The 23,718-nt window shown below is 43.9% G+C and overlaps 1 protein-coding gene across 1 annotated transcript; it reads left to right on the plus strand.

Annotated features, from left to right (window-relative positions):
• The first annotated feature begins 2,897 nt into the window (after positions 1-2,897).
• Positions 2,898-22,298, plus strand: LOC147731372 (fatty acid-binding protein 2, liver). The gene is made up of 4 exons (XM_086956428.1): positions 2,898-3,057; positions 9,616-9,788; positions 19,746-19,835; positions 22,149-22,298. Exons 1-4 carry the CDS (start codon positions 2,991-2,993, stop codon positions 22,197-22,199), a joined length of 381 nt encoding a protein of 126 aa, XP_086812554.1. The 5' UTR covers positions 2,898-2,990; the 3' UTR covers positions 22,200-22,298.
• Positions 22,299-23,718: the final 1,420 nt, after the last annotated feature.

Raw genomic sequence — 23,718 nt, forward strand, 5'->3', positions numbered from 1 at the left:
TTGCCTTTGATGTCCTGGATTCTTCCCTACTATGGATCTGCAAACTGGACCAAGCAGAACCCCTTTAGCACTTAACTCTCCGTAGGGATGTAATGTTAGAGTGCACAATCTTAGAACTCAATACCCACCCAGCAGCACAATAACTGATTATCCAACCCAGCACTTTTCTTTAGAGAAATACCCATGGAATACTAACTAGCATAACTAAAGGATCGGGTGCTATGGCTACTGAGCCTTATAATGTCACCCGTCCCTTCCCTTTTCATGGGAGTTCCTCCCCTGGTAAGGATGGGCAGGAACCCCCTAGGGTTAGAGTGTCCATGAAGCATAAAACAAGGGTCAGGTGCAGATTACCCATGTTCAGTGCAAGCAGTCCTCAGTTCAATACAGTCCCTTTTTAAGTCTCAGCAACTGCAGGTCTCCCATGTTGAAATCACAGCCGGTGGGGAACCAGCAACACATGTCATCACGAACCCCTGTTTTTGGGAGGAGACACCCTGATTGCAGAACAACCGCTGTCAATGTCAGTGAGGCCAAAACGGTTGAAGACAGCATGTGCCATCATTGTCATTGAAGCCAACCACGGGTAAAACTACCCGCAACTCTAGAAATTGCATAGTCCTGACACACACCTGTGTCTTTCCCTTGCCATCCTATTTTACATGGAATGGATGCAAACCATGGGAACTAGTTGCGCAACTCTTGAAGAAATTGTTGACTACTAGACACACACCGTGACCCGATCCGTGGCTTTAATTGTGTTTTTAAAATACCACTGAACAAGATCAAATATACACTTGGTTGCGGTCTCACTTACCTTGCGGTTCAGACCTGCCGGGTTGGGTTTATCATTGGCATCTCGAATATATTGCTCCGTTTATCAGAATCACAGATTCCATTTACTGATATTACGGTGAAGAGTAATCCATACTCAACTTTCCAGCCAGTTTGGAATTTTCACCGGCTCCAGGCCCTGAAGAAGCTGTGGGAGTATCCTCCTAGACGAAACACGTGTAGGCTGGTTGTTTTTGCTGGTTGCTTTTCCACTTGATTGAAATTAAAGATACAAGAACAATTCTTCTGCAAACTTTTTTTAATTGATTTTCTATGGACTTACGCAATAGTGATCTTATATATACACTAATGTCTGTTTGCCCAGGATTTGGCTTCATTACTTTGTTGTAGGATGTATCCTACACGCATATTGGGGTTATAGGGGTATCCCCTACCTGGTTAGCACCATACTCACTTGAGCTTCTCCTTAACAGGTACGCAAATATAGCTGAGCGCTACTACTTCCTACTCACTGAAAACCCTCCCTCTTGACTGCATTCTTTTTCCCCAGTGTCTAGGTCTCCACTTTCAACTGCAGGAATGTCAGCAATACACTTCCATTGTCTGGGAAAACAACCCCACCTAGACCTTGTGCATAAGAACAGGCATGGGGCATCCTAAATGGATACCACTGATCTCAATTACTCTGGCTCACTCATACGCACAATACAATTTTTACAAAGGTTACGTACAGAAACATGCACAACATACTCTTAAGATGTTAGTGCTAGGATTTACGTTAGCGCATAGAAGTGGAACTTGACAGAAGTGGGAACTAGGTCATAAACTCTCAGTTGAACGATCAGGACTGGGGAACTTGACTGCACACCACGCATGGGACATTACTGCACAACCTCTTTCAGTTAGACTTTCATCATCTACTACACAGCAGTTTGCTTTGTTACTTGAGATTTTGCTAATTCTTTAAGGTGGTGCACTGGTTGCACCTACTGGATGTTTAGGTCTGGATTGATTGCACAGCTCTATGCAAAACTTATTATTAGAAACGCTTTAATATATTATTAGGTCCTGACTATGTGTTGGGTGGAACAGAATTTCGGTGTAGAATTCCAGTCCCCCCTATCACAACTACCAAAGGGTTCCCACACACTTATCTCACACGAGGGAACACCAGACCCAATTTTACAGGCCAGTAATTCCAGCCAGTAAAATTGCTTGAGGTTTTTGCTACAAAAACAGCCAGGAATCTACCCCCGTGCCCACCCTACCTCTTTCTAGGGGAAGTGGGAACCAGCAACGCTCTCCCCTGTCAGGTCACTTTTTCCTCTTCTTTCCCCAACCGCCCAACTTCTCTTCCTCCACCTGCCCCCGGAGAAGGCCCTACTTCCATGTATCCCCTGCTGCTCAAGGACAGGTTACAAGTTTTCTGTGTGCCGCGATGGACGTGTTAGAGACTCCTGGTGAATCTATTGAGCCACATTCAAATAAACATTCACGGCAAAAAGTCACGGGGACCAAAAAGGTCTTTTTTGGCGTAGGCCCTCATAAAAACGCCTCTCTGCGAGGGCAGAGGATGCATGCACTGTCAATCTGAACTAGAGAAATGTAAATGTGAAATATAAATGTCAAATCATTGCCCTGCCTTATTGGCAACTGAGAGTACGTGTTGTTAAGTGTAGATGGCCCGTACATGTAGCCCACCAAATAAATGGCGTATCGGTCTGATTTGGCCGCGGTATCAGTCAATTTGCCTGAACTGAAAAATATATAGATTGACAAATACCCAGAACTCTCCGCGCGCTCCTACGGCGCGTGCCCTAGTCATATGTCCAGAGACTAGTGACGTAGGGTATGACGTGACAAAAGACTGCAAAAGACTGCGCTAGCAGAACCTATTGGGAAGCCGGAGAGGCTACAACCACGTCCAGCTTTTGAACATCATGTGAAAAACCTCTAACAAATGCAAAAAAAGACAGATGCCAGTGACCTTTAGGTTATTCCACTCAGGTCAACAAATTGTTAATGATTAAAAATCTAATGGTTAATAATTTGGGGAAAACGCGTGGCCACTACTCGGAGTTCAGTGCCTCATCCTACCCCAGTGTCAGCATAAAAAGCCTCCTGCCCGGTAATTCTTCCCACTTCTTGCCCTAAAGTCGCCCAGAGGTACCTAGCAGCCCTCGCCGGCCCCAACCATGGACTTCAACGGAACTTGGCAGGTGTACTCCCAGGAGAACTACGAGGCCTTCTTGAGGGCTGTAGGTAAGTACGTCATTTCTGGGAACACCTCGCGTCTCACCATGGTGTCTGAAAAGGGTAAATGACCACTTTGGCACATAACACTTCAGGTCTTCATTTATGATTTATCCTAATTGTAAGCACTCCCGATTTGGTCGTTATGGAAACAGAGGCACCGGGAGTGGCTTGGTACAGGACCTGGTAATAGGGATGTAATATTACTGTTATTGCGCTATTCTCGCATCTGCACCGGGTATTTACGACATTTCACACCTAAAATTCAGAATAGCATGCAGGAATCGGGGTTTCCCTGCAGATTTTGACTTGGCATTTCTCATTTTAGATGGATTTTCACCTGAGCAGTTTTCACTCACTTTCAGCAGGTAACATGTCCATCAGTGTTGTAGTCCTAATCAGATGGTTACTCCGACCAGGACAGGATTACCAGCCGACTCGTGATTTGCCACAAATTTGGTTTGACCAAGGTGACACAATGTGTCAAGTGGGAAATTGGGATTTTGATGTCAGGTCGCCTGGTCGCAGCGCACAATTTGCCCACTGCTTGGCATATGTAAAGTTTGGCACAATATAAGGTGATTCTGCAAAACTGTACACTTCCCTCCCCAGCTCTGTCTGTGCATTACACTGTGATGACTCTTGTCTTTATCCTACCTTTTATTTAAATACCATCACGGATTTTTAACTACTACTGCCTCTACTCGAAGGCATTTCTGTGCACCTACCGCCCTAAAAGCCATGCCACAGCTTGACAAGCCTTGCACATTAGTGCACTGTGGTCACCTGGGAGGTGGCGCGCGGTCGATGAATGACTTGATGAATGATTTCCGCTGTGCAGTCGTCATATTAGGGCCCATGGTATGAGGAGGGCAGTATATGTTCATGCACTTCTAGGGACATAAGACTTTTCATTTAAATATATAGCCGCTCTGTATGCACGCGATGCAGGAGGAGTTCGTGACGTGAAGACTCCCAGCCTCACTTTAAGTACCGGCAAATATAGGTGCAAAAACAAGCCGACGTAAATGCAATTTTTGCACGGCATTGAAAGGGGGGGGGGGGGTTTGTAATGGGTGCTGTCCGTTTTTGCACCTGATACCGAGTTTTCGCTTTTGCAGTCTGAAGTACCAGTGCTTAGTTTGTAAAAGAATAAGTGTGGGAGCCCAACATTATTGTCAGAAGCCTGTAACCGGCGCTGCCAAAAACAGTGTCAGGGCTGCAGTATTTGTACTTATTTTTTCTAACAACAGGTTGCACACATTAAAGATATATATATGTTCCATCGCACATATGTGACATAGCAGGACCAAATTTGTCTGCACCCAGCATGCCTTTTGACACAGGTTTACTCCGAGCAGGTGGTAAATGTGTGCAGAAAACCCCCATTGAAAAGTGTGTTCCGTGTGTTTTACTGGCATGAAAAGTTGGTCCCACATAGAAATTCCCAATTCGGTGGGGCTCAAAACTGCATGGTACTGAGGCAATTTTACCATAAATGGTGAAATGATATCGCATGTGATTTTGCAGTCTCCCCCGGGTCTGTGCAACTTGGAATCAGGACCATGATGAAGTAAAATCAGGCATTTCAAGCTTCAGACTTCAGCTGTAACTACTAATGGGTGAAGTTGCATGTGCTCTACCTTGCAACTTTGCGTGTGTTTGATAAACTGCGCTACTGTGTTTAGGTGGTGCCACTCATGAGATAGCGTGGAAACAGACTCCACTTCAGCCTAACATCCTCTTGATGCTGGATGGGACATCTGGCTAAATGGAGTGTAGAGTGAGCAGTTCAGGGAACTACTTATATTTTTGTAGAAAGTGGCTGGTGACCCGGTCCTACTGCCTTTATCTAGCTAAAGCATGAATATTCTATGACATTTCCAAAAGTATACTTTTGTGTAAATTCTAACTCTTTCATTGTCCTTGGACCGACATGATTTTAGACACGTTCTTTGAGTCAAAGTGCATGTTTACAACTCAGTGGGCTTCGAACCTGCTCACAACATACCATTAGTTTTTTTCATTGTCACTCTCATTTGCAATATTTCAGTTGCTTATCTCCCCTAGACTTCCCTTGCTTTCTTGTGTTAGCTCCTTCCTGGAGCACGGCCCAAGTGCATGTTCTTCCTCGTCTTTTTGCAGTGTTCAATTTGTTTGAATTTCATAAGCATTTTGATATTATTCCTGGTCATGCAATGTGCTTTCCTATTTTTAACACAGGCATACAGCTTATTATTTATGTTTCTTTCACCTTATATGAGGCTTTAGTTACTTACACTCGCAACTGTACAATCTATGTAACTCTACTCTATGCTACTCTGCCATATACACCGCTTTAAATCACTCAGATCTACTGCAAGCCATTCCATTCTACACCACTCCACTATATGCCACTTTACTCTATGCCACTCTACTCTGTCACTCCAATCTACTCTACACCCCTCTACTCTATCCACTCCATGCCACTCTTCCTTCCCCGTTCCATGCCACTGTACTCTATGCCACTTTACTATATACAACTCGACTCTATGCAACTCCATCCCACTCTACACCACTCGTCTCCACCTCATTCCACTCTAGGCCAATCGATGTCACTCCAATCCACTCCACACCATTTTACTCCACTCTATGCCACTCTATTCTACTCTACACCAATCTACTCTATTCCGCTCCACTCTACGCCACTCCCCACCAATCTACTCTAAGCAACTCTATGCTTCTTCACTCTTCTCTACACCACACTGCTCCACTCCACCCAACTCTATGCCACTCCACTCTATGCCACACAATGCCACTCCATGTGACTCTACTTTACTCCACTCCACTACTTTCCACACCACCCCACCCCATTCCACACAATGCCACTCTACAGCGCTCCATGCAACTCCACTCTATGCCACTCTACACCACTGCAATCCACTTTACGCCAGTCTACTCTATGCGACTCCACTCCAGTCGACTCCACTCTATGTCACACCAACAACAATTAGGGATCAAGGCTAAGATGCCACTCTATGTCATTCTACTCCACACCACTCTACTCCACTTCATTCCACTCTTTGCCACCCCACTCTATGCTACTCTACTCTAAGCGCAGAGGACTGCATTCAAGATCGGCTGTTTGACCATCAAAGCTGTGTTCGGGACCTCCCCTTCCTTCCTCAAATCACTGGTCATTCCTTACCGTCCAGTACGTAATCTTCGTTCCTCCCATCGCCTCTTGCTAGCTGTCCCTGCTACCAAACTAAAAAAAAACGGCGGTCGTAGATTTGCCTACCTTGCCCCCGCCTTCTGGAACCAGTTACCTCTCCCTCTTAAATCTGCCAATTCCCTTCTGGCTTTTAGAAAACTCCTGAAATCTCACCTCTTCACACAGACTGGCTAGACCCCCGTATCTCCATCTCATTGGCACTCAGCCAGCGCCAGGAAACCTCTCGGTGTCAGTGCGCTATACAAGAATCCTCTAAGATAAGATAAGCACAATACTCTACTCCTTGCATCTACTCTACACCACTCCATTACACGCAATGCTACTCTACACCACTCTACACTATGCCACCCTACTTTGCTCCAATCTATGTCACTCTACTCTACTCTATGTAAAAAAAAATCCGTATTTGTAAAGCACAAACTACTCACCCTTACGGGTCTCAAGGCGCTGGGGGCCGTGGTGGAAATGAAGTCACATGGTGCTGAGCTGAGCGGCGCCAGAGGATCGAATCGCGAACCCTGTGATCCGAAGTCAGCTGCAATGGCAGCTGCACCACACCTCTCCACTCTATACCGCTATACTCTACGCTGCACTCCACTTTTCTCCATGGCACTCTACTCCACTTTACCCTACTCTATCCCACTCTAGTATAGGACAATCTACTCTACGCCACTGCATTCAATACCAATTCACTCTACGCCACTCTACTCTACACAACTCTATGCCACTCTACTCCACTCCATTCTTCGCCACTCCATACAATGCCACTCTACACCCCTCTATGCCACTCTACTCCACTCCACTCCATTGTACTACACTCCACACCACTCCACACAATGCAGCCTAAAGCACTCAACACCACTCCATTCTATGCCATACTACTCTACACCACTCTACATTACACCATACTACACCACTCTACTGTACACTGCTCTACACCACTCTACTTTATGCCACTGTACTCTATGCCACTCCAATCTATGCTACTGCACCCTATGCCACTCCACTCTCTTCTACACCACTGCACGCTACTCTACGCTACTCCACTCCACACCATTTCACTCTACACCCCTCTACTCCACTCTTTTGTATGCCACTCTTCTCTATGCCACTCTTATCTACACCACTCAACTCTACGCAACACTATGCCACAAACGTTTAGCCACGCTGTTGTACAACATGGCTAAAAGACATTGGTAAAGCCAATATCTCTCACATAGCCAATGCATGTTCTTCCTGTCGTTAACCACGGTTCAATGGTGTGGTAAGGGTTCAATGAGCCCTGAGGCCAGTAGGTCCACGATAAAGTAGTAAATACCAGTCATACATGGGCTATAGTGAGTGCCTCACAATCAGGAAACCCTGGGCCTCACAATGTTCCGCATTCATTATACCTACGTCCTTCATCACTGTGTATGAGCAAGCCCCAAACATAGGTTGCTAAAAGAAGATAGTTATGGGTTAACATTTTTGTGATTTAATTTACTATGAAACAACCTAAGAAGCTCAAGGGATGCACTGTAGATGCTAACAGTAATAGGCATTCGGGTCCCCTGCGACAAAGACATAGCTGTGAAGACGAATTTGAACACGTGCATCTACAGTACTAAGAGGCATCTTACCACCACAATCTCCTCTGTGTCCCTGACAACTTGCCTGCCTTGGAAAGACAGGGCAGCGGTCAACTGTCAGCAAAATCTGACCACAACACTAGTTCATGGTAGGTAGTTCATGGTAGGCCTGCCCTTAAGCCAATGCTGAATGTCAGAGTGTCACCTGACCTTTTCAGGGAAAAAGTCATATAATGCCTTGCCTAAACATTTAGTAGCCATTCTATGCATTTGGGGTTCTTACATAAATTTCAAGTCTGTGCCATTTATAAATTATTGATTTTATCGCAGCCAGCTAGAAAAATGCTCATTATAGGAGTACATTTTTTCTTGACAAAAATAGTAGTTATTAATCAGGTGTAGTGGGGGAAGTACCCCTAATCCTTTGATATTTTAAGTCAACAAAGCAAGGGGTAAACAGCCTATCGGATTTGTAAAGTTGTGTTCTGGGTACTTGAACTAGAAGGACAGACGATGGGAGGTCAAGTGAATCAAAATGGCAGCTCGTCGATTTAAGAATGCTTTTGAAGCTAAGCAACTGGAAGTCATATTTCCTGGTTCCATTTCTGTTTTCGTATCTACACTTCGAAATGGCTATAAAGAGCAAAGAACGAGATATATGCACACACATAACAAGGTCCAATAGGTCAATCAAGTGAGAACCAATTACCCGTCTAGACAGAATTGGAGGAATTTGGTATTTTCAGCTAGACAGAAAACCACCAAGCCCTCAATATTCAGTGTATGAAACAACAAGCTCGACTGTATTTTACGCAGATTCGGGAACAAAAGGCAAAATCTGGTACAAGCAAAACTTTTCAACATTTTTACCTTTGTCAGGAATGGAATTTACACACAACGTGTGTGGGTATATCTGTAAATATAAGTCTTCAGATATGTTTGGCAGATACAAACAAATCTACTTAACGATTTTTTAATATAAAATTCTTCACTCATAATAGATTCAGGGATACACACTACATATAATTAATTTCAAATCATTAATTAATTTCTATGTATTCCTTGGAGTTCACATTTCATTTACATATTTTTTTAAATATCAAATACAATGTGGGCGCTTACAAATAAATGGTATGTTATGTTATTTTATTTTATGTTATGCTACAAGAGGGAATGGGATGGTATAGCATATGTTATCACATGGCTCGGGATGGTATGGTAGGTCACCATATTTGAATGTTCTTCATATGGCATCAAGATGGCTTTGGAGTTTGGTCGCCCTTTTATCCCGGCTCTGGGATGTCACAGTGACTAAGATCATCTTTGCCTATTTGCACAGTGTTTGGTCTGTGGTGTATGTATTGCGTAGTGCTGGTCTTTGCTGGGTTGGTTCATTGAGCAGGATGTATTCGATCCTCCAAAGGTGGTGTGCTTTGTGCATTTTATTTATGTTATTTTAAAAAATATGTAAATAAAATGTGAACTCCAAGGCATACAACGAAACTAAATAATGATTTTAAATTAATTATATGTAATGTGTATCCCAGAATCTATTATGAGTGCAGAATTGTATATAAACAATCGATAGGTAGATTTTTTTGTATTTGCCCAAAATTTCTGAGGACTTCTATTTACAGATATACCCACATTTTTTTGTGTAAATTCCATTCCTGACAAAGGTAAAAATGTTGAAAAGTTTTGCTTGTAGCAGATTTTGCCTTCTGTTCCCGAATTTGCCGTTCATTTACGGAATGGATTGTGACCTTTCTTTGTCTTCTGTAGGATTACCAGAAGATGTTGTCAAGGTGGCTAAAGACATTCACCCAGTCATCGAAATCCATCAGGACGGAGACAACTTTGTCGTCACGTCCAAAACGCCCAAGCAGGCGGTCACCAACTCCTTCACCATCGGGAAAGAGGCTGAGATCACAACAATGAATGGGAAAAAGATCAAGGTAGGTTTTCAGGACCCCTGTCCCCTGCTGAGACGGAAGATCTCACCTTCACTCTTCTAAGCTGTATCTTCATCTCAGCCGCTGTCAAAGTGGCAGTGATGTCACGGCCATTACATGGGGCGGGAGGGGGCTGGAGGGGGTAAAAGGTGGCATTATGCCCCTGACCCCGCACTTTTGCAGGGTCTCGCACATCTTCTTTAAAATATATTTCTAAACTTAAACAGCCAGCCTGTCATTTTATTATTATTATTGTTATTAATGAAGAGACAGCTAACACGGATATGAAATAAGGCGGTGTCAGATACGGTACAAAAATTAGGGCCCGCCGTTCTCTTTCACTGGAGGACATTTTAAAATACTTTGGGGCTTATTTACAAGCCTCTTGCTCCACTTTTGCGTCACTTTTAACATGGGAAAAATGGCGCAAAGTGGTGCAGGGGGCTTGTAAATCTGCCCCTTTGACTCCCGTTCCAGCATGTGTGGTTTTTCACTCGGGCTCCCTAGAAAATTCGGAAGTGCTTGATGAATGTACACGTCAGCTTTTTATAATGCAGCTCTTGCTTGGGCTCAGTCAAGTCTGCGGCATTATATCGAATCTCTATTAACACTTTAATGGCCTCGTTTATGGGGTTTTGCTGTAGGGCAGCACCGCATGCCTTCCTGCTGCGCTGCCCTAAGCAAAAGAAAAGGGCAGGAATGAGCTGTACCTATCAGATAAGGTATATTCCTGTCCTTTTCCCTGTGCCGGCGCACAGTGGGCTGCCTGCGCTAATGCAGGCACCTTTGCACCATGGTGCAAGAGTGCGTGCATTGCAAGGATGATTATTTTTGTGCAGGAAAGGAAACCTTCCGGCACAAAAACAATCACAAGAGACTTTTTCCTCTTTCTATGTGTGCTGCAGAATGAAAAACAAGGAGAAATATAGATATTTCTCCTCGTTGTGTCTCCTTTACGCCTGTCCTGGGAGGGAGGGGTGTTGGTTTTTGGTGCTGCCTCAGTTTTACAATTTCTCGTAAACCTGGGGCAGTGTCAAAGAGCCATGGATGTCGCTGGGAACATTCCCAGCAACACCCATTGCCTGGCCCTTTAACGCATAAAACAGTGTTAAAGGAAACAATATTTGCGACGCAGCATTAAACCAAAAAACGTGGCTTAGTGCTTCTTCGTAAATATGGAGTACGCTCCTGCGCCACCGGAGCATTGCAAAAAGTGACGCTCCGGTGGCGCATGGGGCTTATATATAAGGCTCTGAGGGCCTCATTTATGAGGTTTTGAAGCAGGGCAGGACACAAGGAATCTTGCTGTGCTGCCCTACATTAAAACAAAAGGCCAGGATTGGCCCATATCTATGTGAGACGGCGCATTCCAGTCCTTCGCACAAAAGTGCCTGTAGGGACTTGTATGTGAGGCTTTAAGTTTCCAAGACACAGTGTCACAAGAAAAGATATCTAAAATGAAACTGCCTTCCAATGCTCAGCTCTAATCTGCGTTTTTCTACCACTTGGTGGCATTTCTTTTGCAATCTCAGGAGGGACACACCAACTGAACACTCAGTACCAGTTTACTTCCACCACTCCTGTCCATATGCATTGGCAGTGTCTCTGCCGAGCCTCCTGCCTGCCTTTGTTTTTCCCTTTTGTTTTAGGGGTATGATCCAGAACAAGAAGTTAGTGCCAATGGAGGTTAGGATTGATGGGGAATTTGTTGCAGTTTAGGAATCTTCAGCAGGCTCGATGCCAGCCTGTACTTCCAAGAGTGCCATTTGGGAAGTGTTCTAATAGAAGGATGGTTAGGATTGAGAGATGTATATCTTTAGCGGGTGAGACCATATTCCAAGGTACATGGGCCTACAGAGGTCAAACTAGACAGTTATAGGAACCTATAAGTAGAGTGCAGAATTTCCCGATGTGTAAACATGCTGGTGGAAAGTAATAGAAAATCCAGGCATTTACTAAGCACTTTTCCTGCCCTAAAGAATAGGTAGACTTCACCTCCTGGCCCATCTGATGTTACTTCTTGCTTACGAAATTGGAGATAGTTTACAAAACAGAAGACAGCCTACATAAAGAAAAATTCTTAGAAAAGGTTAAAAGTAGCATTCATCTGAAATTGGCGGCAACTGGAGATAAGTCTTTGTCTAAAAGGACAGACAAAGTTGATGAAAAGTCTTCTGAGTGATACACATGTATCGAAATTAAGCTTGACTCATTGGCATGTGTGTAAGGAATGGAAGCAATATCTGTACTGAGAATGACACACAAATTTGCATGCTGCGAATGACGCATTTTCATAAATCAGGGGAGGGGTAGAAACTCAACTGCAGAATGAAGAGTGTGGCTTGAGAGATTAGACAGAACTCTATTAGTTCTGTGTAATAAAGACTTGGTGTCCTCCGCAGTCACATTATGGGAGACCTATAAAACGGTTTTGCGGAATAGAGCTCAAAACATAACAGCACATAAGAAGAAGAGGAAATCCAAGGGACATTGAGAGTTAGAAAATAGATTGGTGCAGTTAGAGGGACAGTCAGGGCTGCCCACAGACCTCTCTGTGCTTTTCTCCTTTGTAATACTCTTCAGAGAGTATCAGGCGCTAGCACACCAAAAGGCTAAAGTCACCATCCTAGCCACGCACAGACATTTATACATCTCCGGTGATTAAGCTGGGAGACTTCTGGCTTGGGTGACCAGGCAAGAGGCAGAGGTGATGTAGGTAGATGCCATAATAGGTGAAAGCAGTGACACATATGTAATTGCTGGGGAAATCGCAAATGAGTCTGCTCTTTATAGGTCACACCCGCTAGCAGATGGCCCCCGATAGACACCTACCTGGAGGGGGTGCCTGTCCCCCCCCCTCACTGTGGATGATTGCCACGCCTTGGAAGCAGACATTGCACTTGAGGAAGTGCAGACAGCCATTAGAAACCTAAAACCCAGGAAGAACCCAGGCCCTAAAGGAATACCAGTGGAATCCTTAATAGGAATACCGATTTACTTAGTCCTCACCTCGTTAAAATGTACACAAAGACAAAAAGCAAGGGGACCCCTTCACACGATCTTCGGAATGCAACGATAGTGGTGATACATAAACTAGGGAAGGGTGGACAACTCCATTCCGCCCACAGAATGTGCAGAATTTTGCCTGTTCTGCGTACTAGGCGGAGAAGGCAAATCTCTACACACTCGCGGAAGAGCAGAGTTGGCCTCCCACCCGCCTCCCGCGTTAAAAAGAACAATTTAAAACAACTTACCTTACCTTATCTATGGCGTCCCCGGGCTTCCCTCTTCCTCCATCGCAACTTCTTCTTTAAAACTGTGCAGCGCGGGTGCCTGCGCAGTTTTCAAGAAGGCGCGATGGAGGAAGAGGGAAGCCAGGGGACGCCACGATAAGGTAAGGTGTTTTAAATTGTTCTTTTTGAACGTTTTAACAGTGCTGGTGCGAGGCAGGGGGAGCGTATCAGAGCTACGTGGAGTGTGCGGAGATTGGTCCCGTCTCCGTTGCACTCTGCCTAGCCCTGCTACACCCACACCAGAAAAAACCTGGAAAGACAGAATGCAGTTTCTACCCCCCGATTTCGCTCCCGAACATTGAGACCAACATTTTAGCCTCAATCCTTGAAACAAGACTTTTAAAGTCTATCAGCGCTTTAATTCACCACAACCAGTCGAACTTTATCACCAAGAGGCCAACGAGGTTCAACCTCCGTAGGCTATATAATTAACTTCAGACAATAGACAGCAGGAAAGACCCTCACATGCTACTATCCTTAAATGCTGAGAAGGCATTTCAAGGCGACCATTAGCCATTCCTAAGACAAGTCCTAGTGAAATATGGGATGCCCTCTGTGCCCGCTATGATTTGCCCTTGTGCTGGAACCACTAGCATGCATTATATGTACTCACCCAAGTCTTACAGGCTTTTGGGAAAAGGAGGACGGTCTGGGAGATGAACGAATCTACCTATGTGCCTGTAACATCTTGCTTTATGTCACAAACTCACACCAGACGCTCCCAGGGCTCTTCCACACATTCTACACATATGAGGCGTATTCAGGCTTCAAGATCAACTGGGACAAATCTAGCTTACACCTAGTGGGTAGACACTCTGACCCACAAAAGTGTCCCGGGTCAGTTATGGATGGATATATGGGGGGTCCGCTACCTCAGTATATATGTGACCATAAATAAGGATGATAGCTTAGAACATAATGTTTGCAGGGACATGACAGAATTCCATGACAAAGCAGAAAGGTGGAGATCATTGCCACTGATCCTTTTGGGCAAGGCCGCAATGTACAAGATGATAACACTTCTGAAACTCCTGTATATACTTCTACTAGCATAACGAAACTTGAGGGGCTCCCCTGCAAACTACATGGAGGCCCCCTCTCTAAACTGAGTCAGGAGCTGTCCCGCTAGGGTACTGTGCTGAGGAAGCCCCCTGGCGCTTTGGGCCGTCCACACCGCGGCCTTTGTTACGTCACTGTGTACTTCAAAATACTTACTATAAGGTCCCAGAAGATATATTCGCCAAAATAGAAGATGAAGTCCAGACATTCCTCTGGAACAGAGACCCCCTTGAGGTGGCGCTGCATAGCTTGCAATAGAACCAATATAACAGGGTTTCGCCCTGACATAAAAGCATATTGTTGGGAGGCCCATTTAATTGTGATTTATAACTGGGGACATATGCCAGGAGACCACCCCACATATGACCTCGAACGGTCCCAATTTCAAACCTACTCCTATATACACTATCTCTATGGCGGGATAGGGGTTAAGAAGCTCCTACTAGCAACATAGGTAGCTATAGATGCCTGAAAAGGGGTCGAAAGTTGAATGAAATGAAACGCACAAGTTATAAAAGAAATCACCATCTGGGAGAGCAGACGCCTGAAGGAATTAAGAAAATTGCAAGGCTTCAGGGCCTGGAATAACCAGGGATCTCCAAACTAGGGTACATTATAGAAGGTGGTGCCCTAATCCCTTTTAGCTCCTTCCAAAGGGACTATCAATTCAGCATGACACAACACTATAAATACCTCCAGCTGCACCATGTCTGGGTGACCGAATGACAAGGCATTGAAAATATACAGGAACATGCACCTCTAGAAGGGAGATAGCTTATAGGGGAAATTCCAGAAAAGAAAAACAGCTCTCCCGCCTAGGGAGAGAACACCCCTGAGCACAACGTAGAGGGGACCAAGTGGTCTGATTCCATAAACATCAAGTAATTAATAGTTCATACTCGGATTGGAGATATCCATCTTTCAGTATTTATTTAAACATGTTGAAGAAGTATCTCTGTTTGCAACATGTAGCAGTGGAAGTAATCCACGTAAAGTTCAGTGTATTAAGATACATTCATTCTCACACATCCCGATGCATTTCGGGCAGAGCCCATCGTCAGGGGATTACTCTACAACAAAAGCAAAAGACCAGGCTGTAATAACTTGAAAAAGCAGTAATACAGTAGCAATAATAATACATATGGAAAAAGTGGGTCTGAATAAAAACGGAAGTAAAGTGCAAAGGTGAGACCCAGTAACGGAGATAACCAACAGTGCCAAGTGATAATAAGTTGATGACCAAGAGAGGTTCCCGAGATGTTCCCGATATAGTGTGCAATGATAGGTAAAAAAATAACAGTGATCTGAAAGAAGACTCACTCGTGGACACGCGCTCGGTAAAAGAACAAAGTGCAAAAAATGATGTGCGAAAACGTTGTGAACAGAGAAAACGTGCTAACTAGCAAGGTGATAAGGTCCCGGTCAGGGTACTTACAAGTGTGAAAACAACGCAGGGACTCCGCGGAGTTCCGTGAAAACGATCAACCGCGAGGAAGTGAAGGATCAAAATAAAAAGGGGAAACTGGGTGCTAAACAAAGAAGAGGGACTAAACGGCTAGTGAGGGCGGTAGAAGAGCAAGGAAGGAAGTGTGGGCGCCATGTTGGAAGGTGCAAAGGATAGATCAAAGGCTATCGAAATGTATAAAAAAGTGATAAATAATAAAGACCCAACAGGATATTCAATGGAAACACAATTATAAATAACAAAGGAATTCAATACGGTCGTTGAGCCCATGGGGGACCATCGTGGACAGGTAACGGATCCAAAAGTTCTCACGTTTGAGTAAATTGTTCTTGTTGTTCAAGGTGATCGGGACTTGTTCCAATACCTGGTATTTTAGTTGAGCCACTGTGTGTCTATTTTCCATGAAGTGGGTGGCAACAGTGGACTTTAAGTTCTGGGTGCGGATATTGCTCTTATGTTCTAAGATCCTCACGCGGATCTTTCTTTCGGTGTGGCCGACATAGCATTTGCCGCAAGGGCATTTTAAAACATAAACAACGTTCTTACTGTTGCATGTTGCATTCACTTTGAGTTTTATGGTATTGCCTTTCATTGGGTGGTTGATGGTGTTACCAAGGATACAGTTGTTGCAATTGCTGCAATTGTAACAGGGTTTAAGACCCGTATAGGTGACGTTAGTTTTAGATCCACTGGGATGGCTCAGGATTTCCTTAAGATTCTTACCCCTGGTGAATGCAAACATCGGGGGCTGGTTGAACAATCCCTTAAAATCTGGTTCCAGAGATAGGATGGGCCAATGTTTGCGAATGATTTTTTGGAAACGATTGGACGCCTTGGAATATTTGGAGACAACCACCATGCGATCTGAGGGTGTCTTCAATTTGGGTTGCAATAGAGTAGTTCTTAAGCATTTCTCGCTCCTCTGGGCTGCCAGATCTAGTATGGGGGTGGGGTATCCACGTGCTCGTAGTCGTTCCAAGACAGATTTGGAGACGATTCTTTTTACTCGAAGTATTTGCGCGTATGGTAAGTTGTTCTTCAACCCCGTGCGGTGAAAGCTTTGGTAATGTAAGGTGGAATTCCTATCCGTAGGTTTACGGAAGATGGTGGTGGACCATTCCCCAGGTTCTCTCAGTACTTTCACGTCCAGGTAATGGACGCATTGTTCACTGTAATCCCAAGTGAATTGTATCCGTTGGGTGATGTTGTTCCAAGTGGTTAAAAAGGCGATTAGTGTTTCAGTGGTACCTTCCCAAAGTAGGAATATGTCGTCTATGTAACGTAGGTATAACCGGCCATGTTCTCGCCAAATGTTTTGACTGAGGATGTAGGATTCCTCAAAGATTCTCATGTATATATTTGCGTAGCAAGGAGCTGCCTAATTCCCCATGGCCGTGCCGTTAAGTTGTAGAAACCATTTGTCGAAGATTGAAAAATAACTGTGGTACAAGGTGAACATGGTGAGTTCCATCAAAAACACTTTAAGGTCATGATCAAGGTCGGATTGGGCCAAAACTTGTTTGATAGCTTCGATCCCTCCGTCGTGAGGGATAGAGGTGTACAGTGAACAGACATCCACTGTACACATGATCAGTTGAGAATTTTTCAATTGGTTCATGACCGGTTCCAGTTTGAGTAGGAAATCAGTAGTGTCTTTAACATGTGACTCAGTAGTTACCACAAATGGCTGAAGATATTTATCCAAGAATTTTCCCACGTTCTCATGAATACTACCTCTCGTCGACACGATGGGTCGGAAAGGCGGATTAGTCGGATGTTTATGCATTTTGGGTAGCATATACAATACAGGGGGTCTCGGGTTGTTGGGTATCAAGTATCTCCTGGTTTTATCGTTGATGGTGCCGTTTTCAAAGGCCCTGTTGATGATGTCAGTCAAATGAATAGTATACTCCTGGGTAGGATCCCCCGGTAAAACATCATAAGTGTTAGAATCTCCAACGTGTGCTGTGACCTGTTGTTCATAAAAGGTGGTGTCCATGATCACAAGGGCACCGCCTTTGTCAGCATTTTGGCAAATGATGTTCGGATTATCCGCAATTTTTTGTAATGTGTTTCTTTCTTTGCGGGTGAGGTTCCCATGCGTAGCTGATTGTAAGAAAGGTAAATTCAAGATTTCTTGTTTCACCAAGTTCTCGAAGGCATCAATAATTTTATGGCTTTGGGGTGCCAAGAAGGTACTGTGGGGTCGCAATCCTCGAAGCATGTCTTCCTCATGAGTCGTGATGGGGCTGATGTTTTGGAAATAGTGTCTCAATCGAATATTTCGTATGAGTTTGAAGGCACTTACTTCAAGTTCCAAAGTGTTGGTACAGGTGGTGGGAACAAATGATTGCCCCTTCTGTAAGGTGTTAGTCTCTTCGATAGATAATGTGGTCGAGGAAATATTGATGACTAGATTGTCGTTGGTGTTCAGCGTCTTCCTTTCGTCTTTTTGTTTTATCATGGACTACATTTGCTGTGCGAGCTCCCTATCTCCTTTGAAATTCCAGAAAAAGCAGTGTCATGGACTTATAAATCAATCACCATTAATAAGCCCGACTACTTAATGAAACTAATAGCATACTAGGAAAATGAGGTGGGGGAGTTTGACGGCCTGGACCGGGATGCAGCCCTAATGCACCTCAGGAAAGTCGCAATTATAGAAAGACTTTGACTGATTCAATTTAAAGTCCTATATAGAGTTTATTATGACAGGGCCCGGTTGCATTGGGTTTGGGAGAGCTGATCCCCCTAGTTGCCATCATTGTGGGGCAGAGAGAGGGCCGTTCATACACATACTATGGGAATGCCCTAGCATCCAGAGGTACGGGACTGACACTGTGGAGGAACTAAATAAAATAATGGGAGAAACAATATCGATGGACCCTAAATACATATTGTTGGGTATCCCCACAGATGTAGATCTCCCCAGAGCCAAGCTCCTACTTAGTAACGTAGGCATATCAGTGGCTAAGCAAGATGTAGCCAAACACTGGGGCACGCCTGGTCCCCCCATCCTCCAGGACTGGAAAGCTGGGCTGGACCTCTATATGGCTGACTGGAAAAGTTACATACAAGGCCAGAGGGTGCCTGAGGAAATGTACCAAGATATGGCGTCCCTTGTTGTGCCACTATGGCTTTGGCCTGGGGAGAGCTACAGAGCAGGCCAGACACACACAGCATTGTATTGAGTGACAAATCTTGTACTGTGTTAGCTACCTGTTGCCTGTCCATGGCATGTTTGAGGCCATGAAACGTTTTGACGTATGATATGATCGAGTGTGAAATGTCTCTCCTGTACCTATGGTACATTTGGTACATCTATTTGTTTGAAGTGTTGACCGCAGAAAAATCTAATTAAAAAACCCAAAATCATTCAGGCCCACTGCAGTGGTTTGGCATTTAATCAGCACAGACTAATTTACACCATAAATAAGCTTATCGTACCAGTCTATAGAGATTATTTAGAGTTTTTCAGAAACAGTGCTTTGCCACAAAATGTCAGAGTACCTTTTCCACCAAACTGAGAGTCAACCTGCTCTATTTAGAGTTGGGAAGACCGTCATGTTCCTGCCTGAAGTGAACTCAATGGCTCTTCGAGCGGAAACCTTACACTGACTGCCTTATGGACCTGCAGCTTTTGGTGTAAGTACATCAAGCCTCTCACCCCTTTTAGAGCAAACACCCTAATGTACTTTCTTTCTTTTAGGGACAACCATGGAAAGACTAGCGGCCCCAACAGAAAAAAAGAAATGCTCACTCCCTAATAGATAACTCCCAGGGTGGCAGGGTCATTAGTATTCTGTTTTACAAGAACACACTCCAGCTATAGGGATATGTTTTTGTAAAACAAAATAAGTTTGCTGAGTGGCTACATGAAACATGGTTATCTCTCAGCAGATAATGAATATCTTCAGAGGAGCTGTTGTGGCTTCATTGGAGGCACAGAGATCTCTGCCAGGCCAGTAGAGCCCTCAAACTGTGGTGGGCAGTAGTTTGCCAGGGTGGCAGAGGTAATGGTATCTTCCACCTTCTGGTGGATGGTGGCCGTCTGCCAAACTCTATATAAATGGCCTATATCCCCACTATAACATCAAAATCATACTCCTAGTCACAATGATGTCTTGTTCTATCTTCTTGCAGTGCACAGTTGTCTATGAAGGCGGGAAGCTTGTGTCGAAGACTGACCAGTTCACTCATATCCAAGAAATTAAAGGGAATGAAATGGTGGAGGTGAGTGATATATATGGTCTATGTCAGGGTTGCGCAGTGGTGGTCCATGCATGTCGGAACACTGTTAGAATTTCATGAAAAACACCAACTATGAAATTGATTACCATTTAAATAAGGGTGTCTAACACATGATGAGGCGGGTCTGTCCATTTCACATTTTAAGGATAATCACATAAAATACATTAACATATAATTAATCCAAACTCATTAACATAGTGGTAAAGATTTGATATAAATTAAGGCATTTTAGACCAACATTATACTCCCCTTTATTTTTTCAGTAATTGCATATCGCTTTTCGGACCCTTCTGAGCGCTAATTTGTACTTTATTCTCAGGCCACTGTAAATATGAGGTAATGGAGGACCAAATTATGTGGCATGCTTGACTAAATTATGTGGCAAAAGTAGATACATTTTGTGGCACAATGCGGTGCATTCTGTGCATATATTTGACTATTTGGTTATTTTAACACGCATCAAAACTGTCTAGCCCAACGTTCTGCCTCATTAGTACCAATGTAAACCTGAACACAGGAATCAGCAACTGAGAAGTGACCAGTTATCCTTTGCAAAGGGCCTGGCACTATGCAGCACCACGTTTTTTTTAGTTACTGTTGATCCTCTTGAACTAGAAACACGTTAATTGTTGAAATGTGCACATTTTGCAAAAGATGTTTGATTGTGCTGCAAGTGTGATGAATCCATAATAATGCAAAAAACACAGCAGCTGCAAATTGCATAATTCCATTGGACCTGTTAATGGTTAATCCCAGACAGAGTGTCCTACATAAAAATTAACAGGTTCGATCACAGGCCGACCTTCTGCTTTACTGTCACTACTCACGCTCCAATTGATCTTTAGTGACTAGTTCGGTCTTTCAGTTTTCTGTATTTTCCGACACCAACATGCTATGGTGAGGAAGCAGGCTTTGGAAAGCTGTCTGTAATTGCTGTCGTAAAAGACCGATCTAACTCGTGTAGCACTCATTTTTGTTTCAACTTTTTTTGAGCACGTTCCAGTTCCTGTTGCTCGATAATGGCCCGCAACCAATCAGGCTGCAGGCAGATGATTAATTCTGGCTAATACAAATATTAAGAAATGAGCCAACAGGCCAGGGCACAAATGAAAAAAAGTCTGCCTCTGTAGCACTCACCATATTATACATGATACAGTGCTATTTATAGGCCCAATTACTAACCTCCTGGTAAATCGCGGTTACTGACATCACTAATGTGTTTAGAGAAACGTATTCCTTTTGGGGAATAATTAGCAGTTACATTGTTACTGTTAGCCATTCTGGCATCCTCACTGTAGCAGCTATTAGTTGCGGAAACATTTCGAGGCATTATTACCAGGACGTGTGTCCTATTATACCGTCAGACCACCAAGCAATTTCTGCAAAATGTAATGAGGTGAATTATTACAGAATTACTCCCTTACAGAAAAGCATAAATCCGATTTCTCGCATGCTCCTAAACTGTTAATGCGACCCACACACACAACAGTGTATGCATCACCAGCGGAAAACATTCATCCCTTATATAGCTCTTGGTGAGGTCGGCCAAATATAAACTCTGTTATATTCTTTAGAAAGTTTCTCCCACTGTACCTCACCTGAATACTGATAGTCAAGGAGTTCCATGACTTAGGAGCAACCCAAGGAGGTAGGTAGAACAGGTGAATGTATGACGGTATTCCGCAGGCGTTTATCACAAATGCCTTGGGAGCGCCATCATTAGAACGAACGTGTCTTTAGAATGCATTCGTTCTGCACGCAAGTCGTTCTAACCACTTTTCTTGAGGAGAGGTTGCTGGGTTTTGAAATAGTTTAATTTACTATTCCAACTACAGTCTGCACAACAGCAGGAAATGTGTTGGACTTTAATTCTAAAATCATTGCACCAATGCGCCCACCTAAAGCAAGTCGTTGTAACCCCTCCCGGGCAGAACAAATGCGTGCTTAAGACGAGTGTGTTCTATTGCTGGCGCCGTGAAGGCACAGTGTGATTGGGGCTTCGTCTTGAAGGACGTTTCATGAACAGGTCTTTCACTGGTGTTTTTACAAAGTTGCATATTATTGACCATCCAAAAATGTGAGGGTTTGAAAGATGTTTTCTGCCTACTTTGTTGTACATGGGAGTGTTTTGAGTCTCTGAAAGTTGTAAACGTCCTTCCAAAACAAATCAACTGGTAAAAAGCAATTGGGCAAATAACCATCACCAGCTTCATAACCTCAACTTCAAGCACAATTCCTTTTGCACAGAAGGTGATCTGCAGCTCAAAGTGAACATATCTCATGTTTGTCTTTCAGACTCTAACTGTTGGCTCAGCAACACTAGTGCGAAGAAGCAAGAAAGTTTAAACCGGAAGAAGACCCATTTTCGACCAGGAGAACTGATATCACTCCTAACTCTTTTTTTACTGCTAAATGATGAGAACAAATAAAGAAATAAGCAACACATGTAGCTTTTTGACTCATAAATATTTCATGCACCTTAGCAGACACAAAAATATAGAAAAAACAATGCTTGGGTACAAGACAGGGCAGGTGCATTCCCTCAGCGGTCACAGAAAGTAGGTTCAATCCTCTTCTGATGTTCCTTAGGGCAGGTGTATTCTGTAGTGGGTGCATACAGGTGCCACATTTGTGCCTGGCACAAGCTAGTGGATAGGAATAACTTCTGCCCACACTCTAACCAATCGGGTAAAAGTTCCAGGGGCCAACCCTTCCCACTTTTGGCATTTTCAAGATGGCGGAAGTCTTCAGCCACACAGAAAACTTGGGTTCTGCAGGCTGGGGGTGGGCGGGTTAGTGTACTATGCTAACCCTACTGTCCTACCACTTCTAACAATAAAATCCAGTTTGTGGCAGTCACTGTACATCCACTAAACTCAGAGGCAGAGGTCTAGTGGAATATAGTAGGGCTTTCCAGCAACTAGGCCGTGGATGCACAAAAATAGTTTTGGCATCTTATTTCCCAGCCTTTCAAGATCCCCAGTATTATATGTAAACCTCAGCAGACCTTTCAAGCAGGATTTGACATTCCAGCAGGATTTGACACTGTAATGTCAAAAAGAAGATCATTATGATTGGAACTGGCCAGGCTAGGTCGAACAATGGAAGAGCCCAGCCCAGGTGCCAACTAACATTTGCCTGTGACAGGGGAGGCCTCCTTGAACTTAATGCAATTTCTGAGCCCAACCCTATTGATCATCCTGTCAAGGAAACAACAAAACCTCCCCAAACCCAGGCCTTTGTTCTCTCCTGTAGAAGCAGTTTTTACACCTCTTCAAATGCTAATTACAGGCAGCAGAAGTTGGAGAGCAAATGCAAATTTAGTCTCCAGGAACTTCAGGCAGGGCAAAGGTAACTTTCTAAAAGTTGCTTTTCCTTAGTATTTCTTAAAATCTGACCGCCATTGAATTGGATTTTTAATAACTAGGAAAAATAATCACTTTTTTTTCTTCTAGCTAGTCCCATTGCTGAGATACAGCATTTGGATTTTTAGTCTGTACTCTGGTTTTCTAAATAGGACAGCTCAGCCTGGAACAGTAAAACAATTGCTTTTGGATGCCAGCCACTGTAAGGACAGGTTAACATTACATTTCTACATGTCCTACTTTCAAATACCATGCACCCTGCCTTGTAGGCAACACAGCCTACATAGTGGTGATATTAATATTTTGTTTTCACCTGTCAAAAGTTTTTTGTCTTTTTTTAGAGTTTTATATAGTGCTAACTAGACCCGAGACATCAGGTATCACAGCTCTTTACAGGAGCACCAGTGGACACATTCATTTTTGTTGGGCACAGGGAGATTAAGTGATTCGTCTAGAATCACAGGATGTTGAGCGTCATTGTCAAGACTCGAACTCGGTTC

This window comes from Lissotriton vulgaris, chromosome 2_1 (assembly GCF_964263255.1).
Source record: "Lissotriton vulgaris chromosome 2_1, aLisVul1.2, whole genome shotgun sequence".
NCBI lineage: Eukaryota > Metazoa > Chordata > Amphibia > Caudata > Salamandridae > Lissotriton > Lissotriton vulgaris.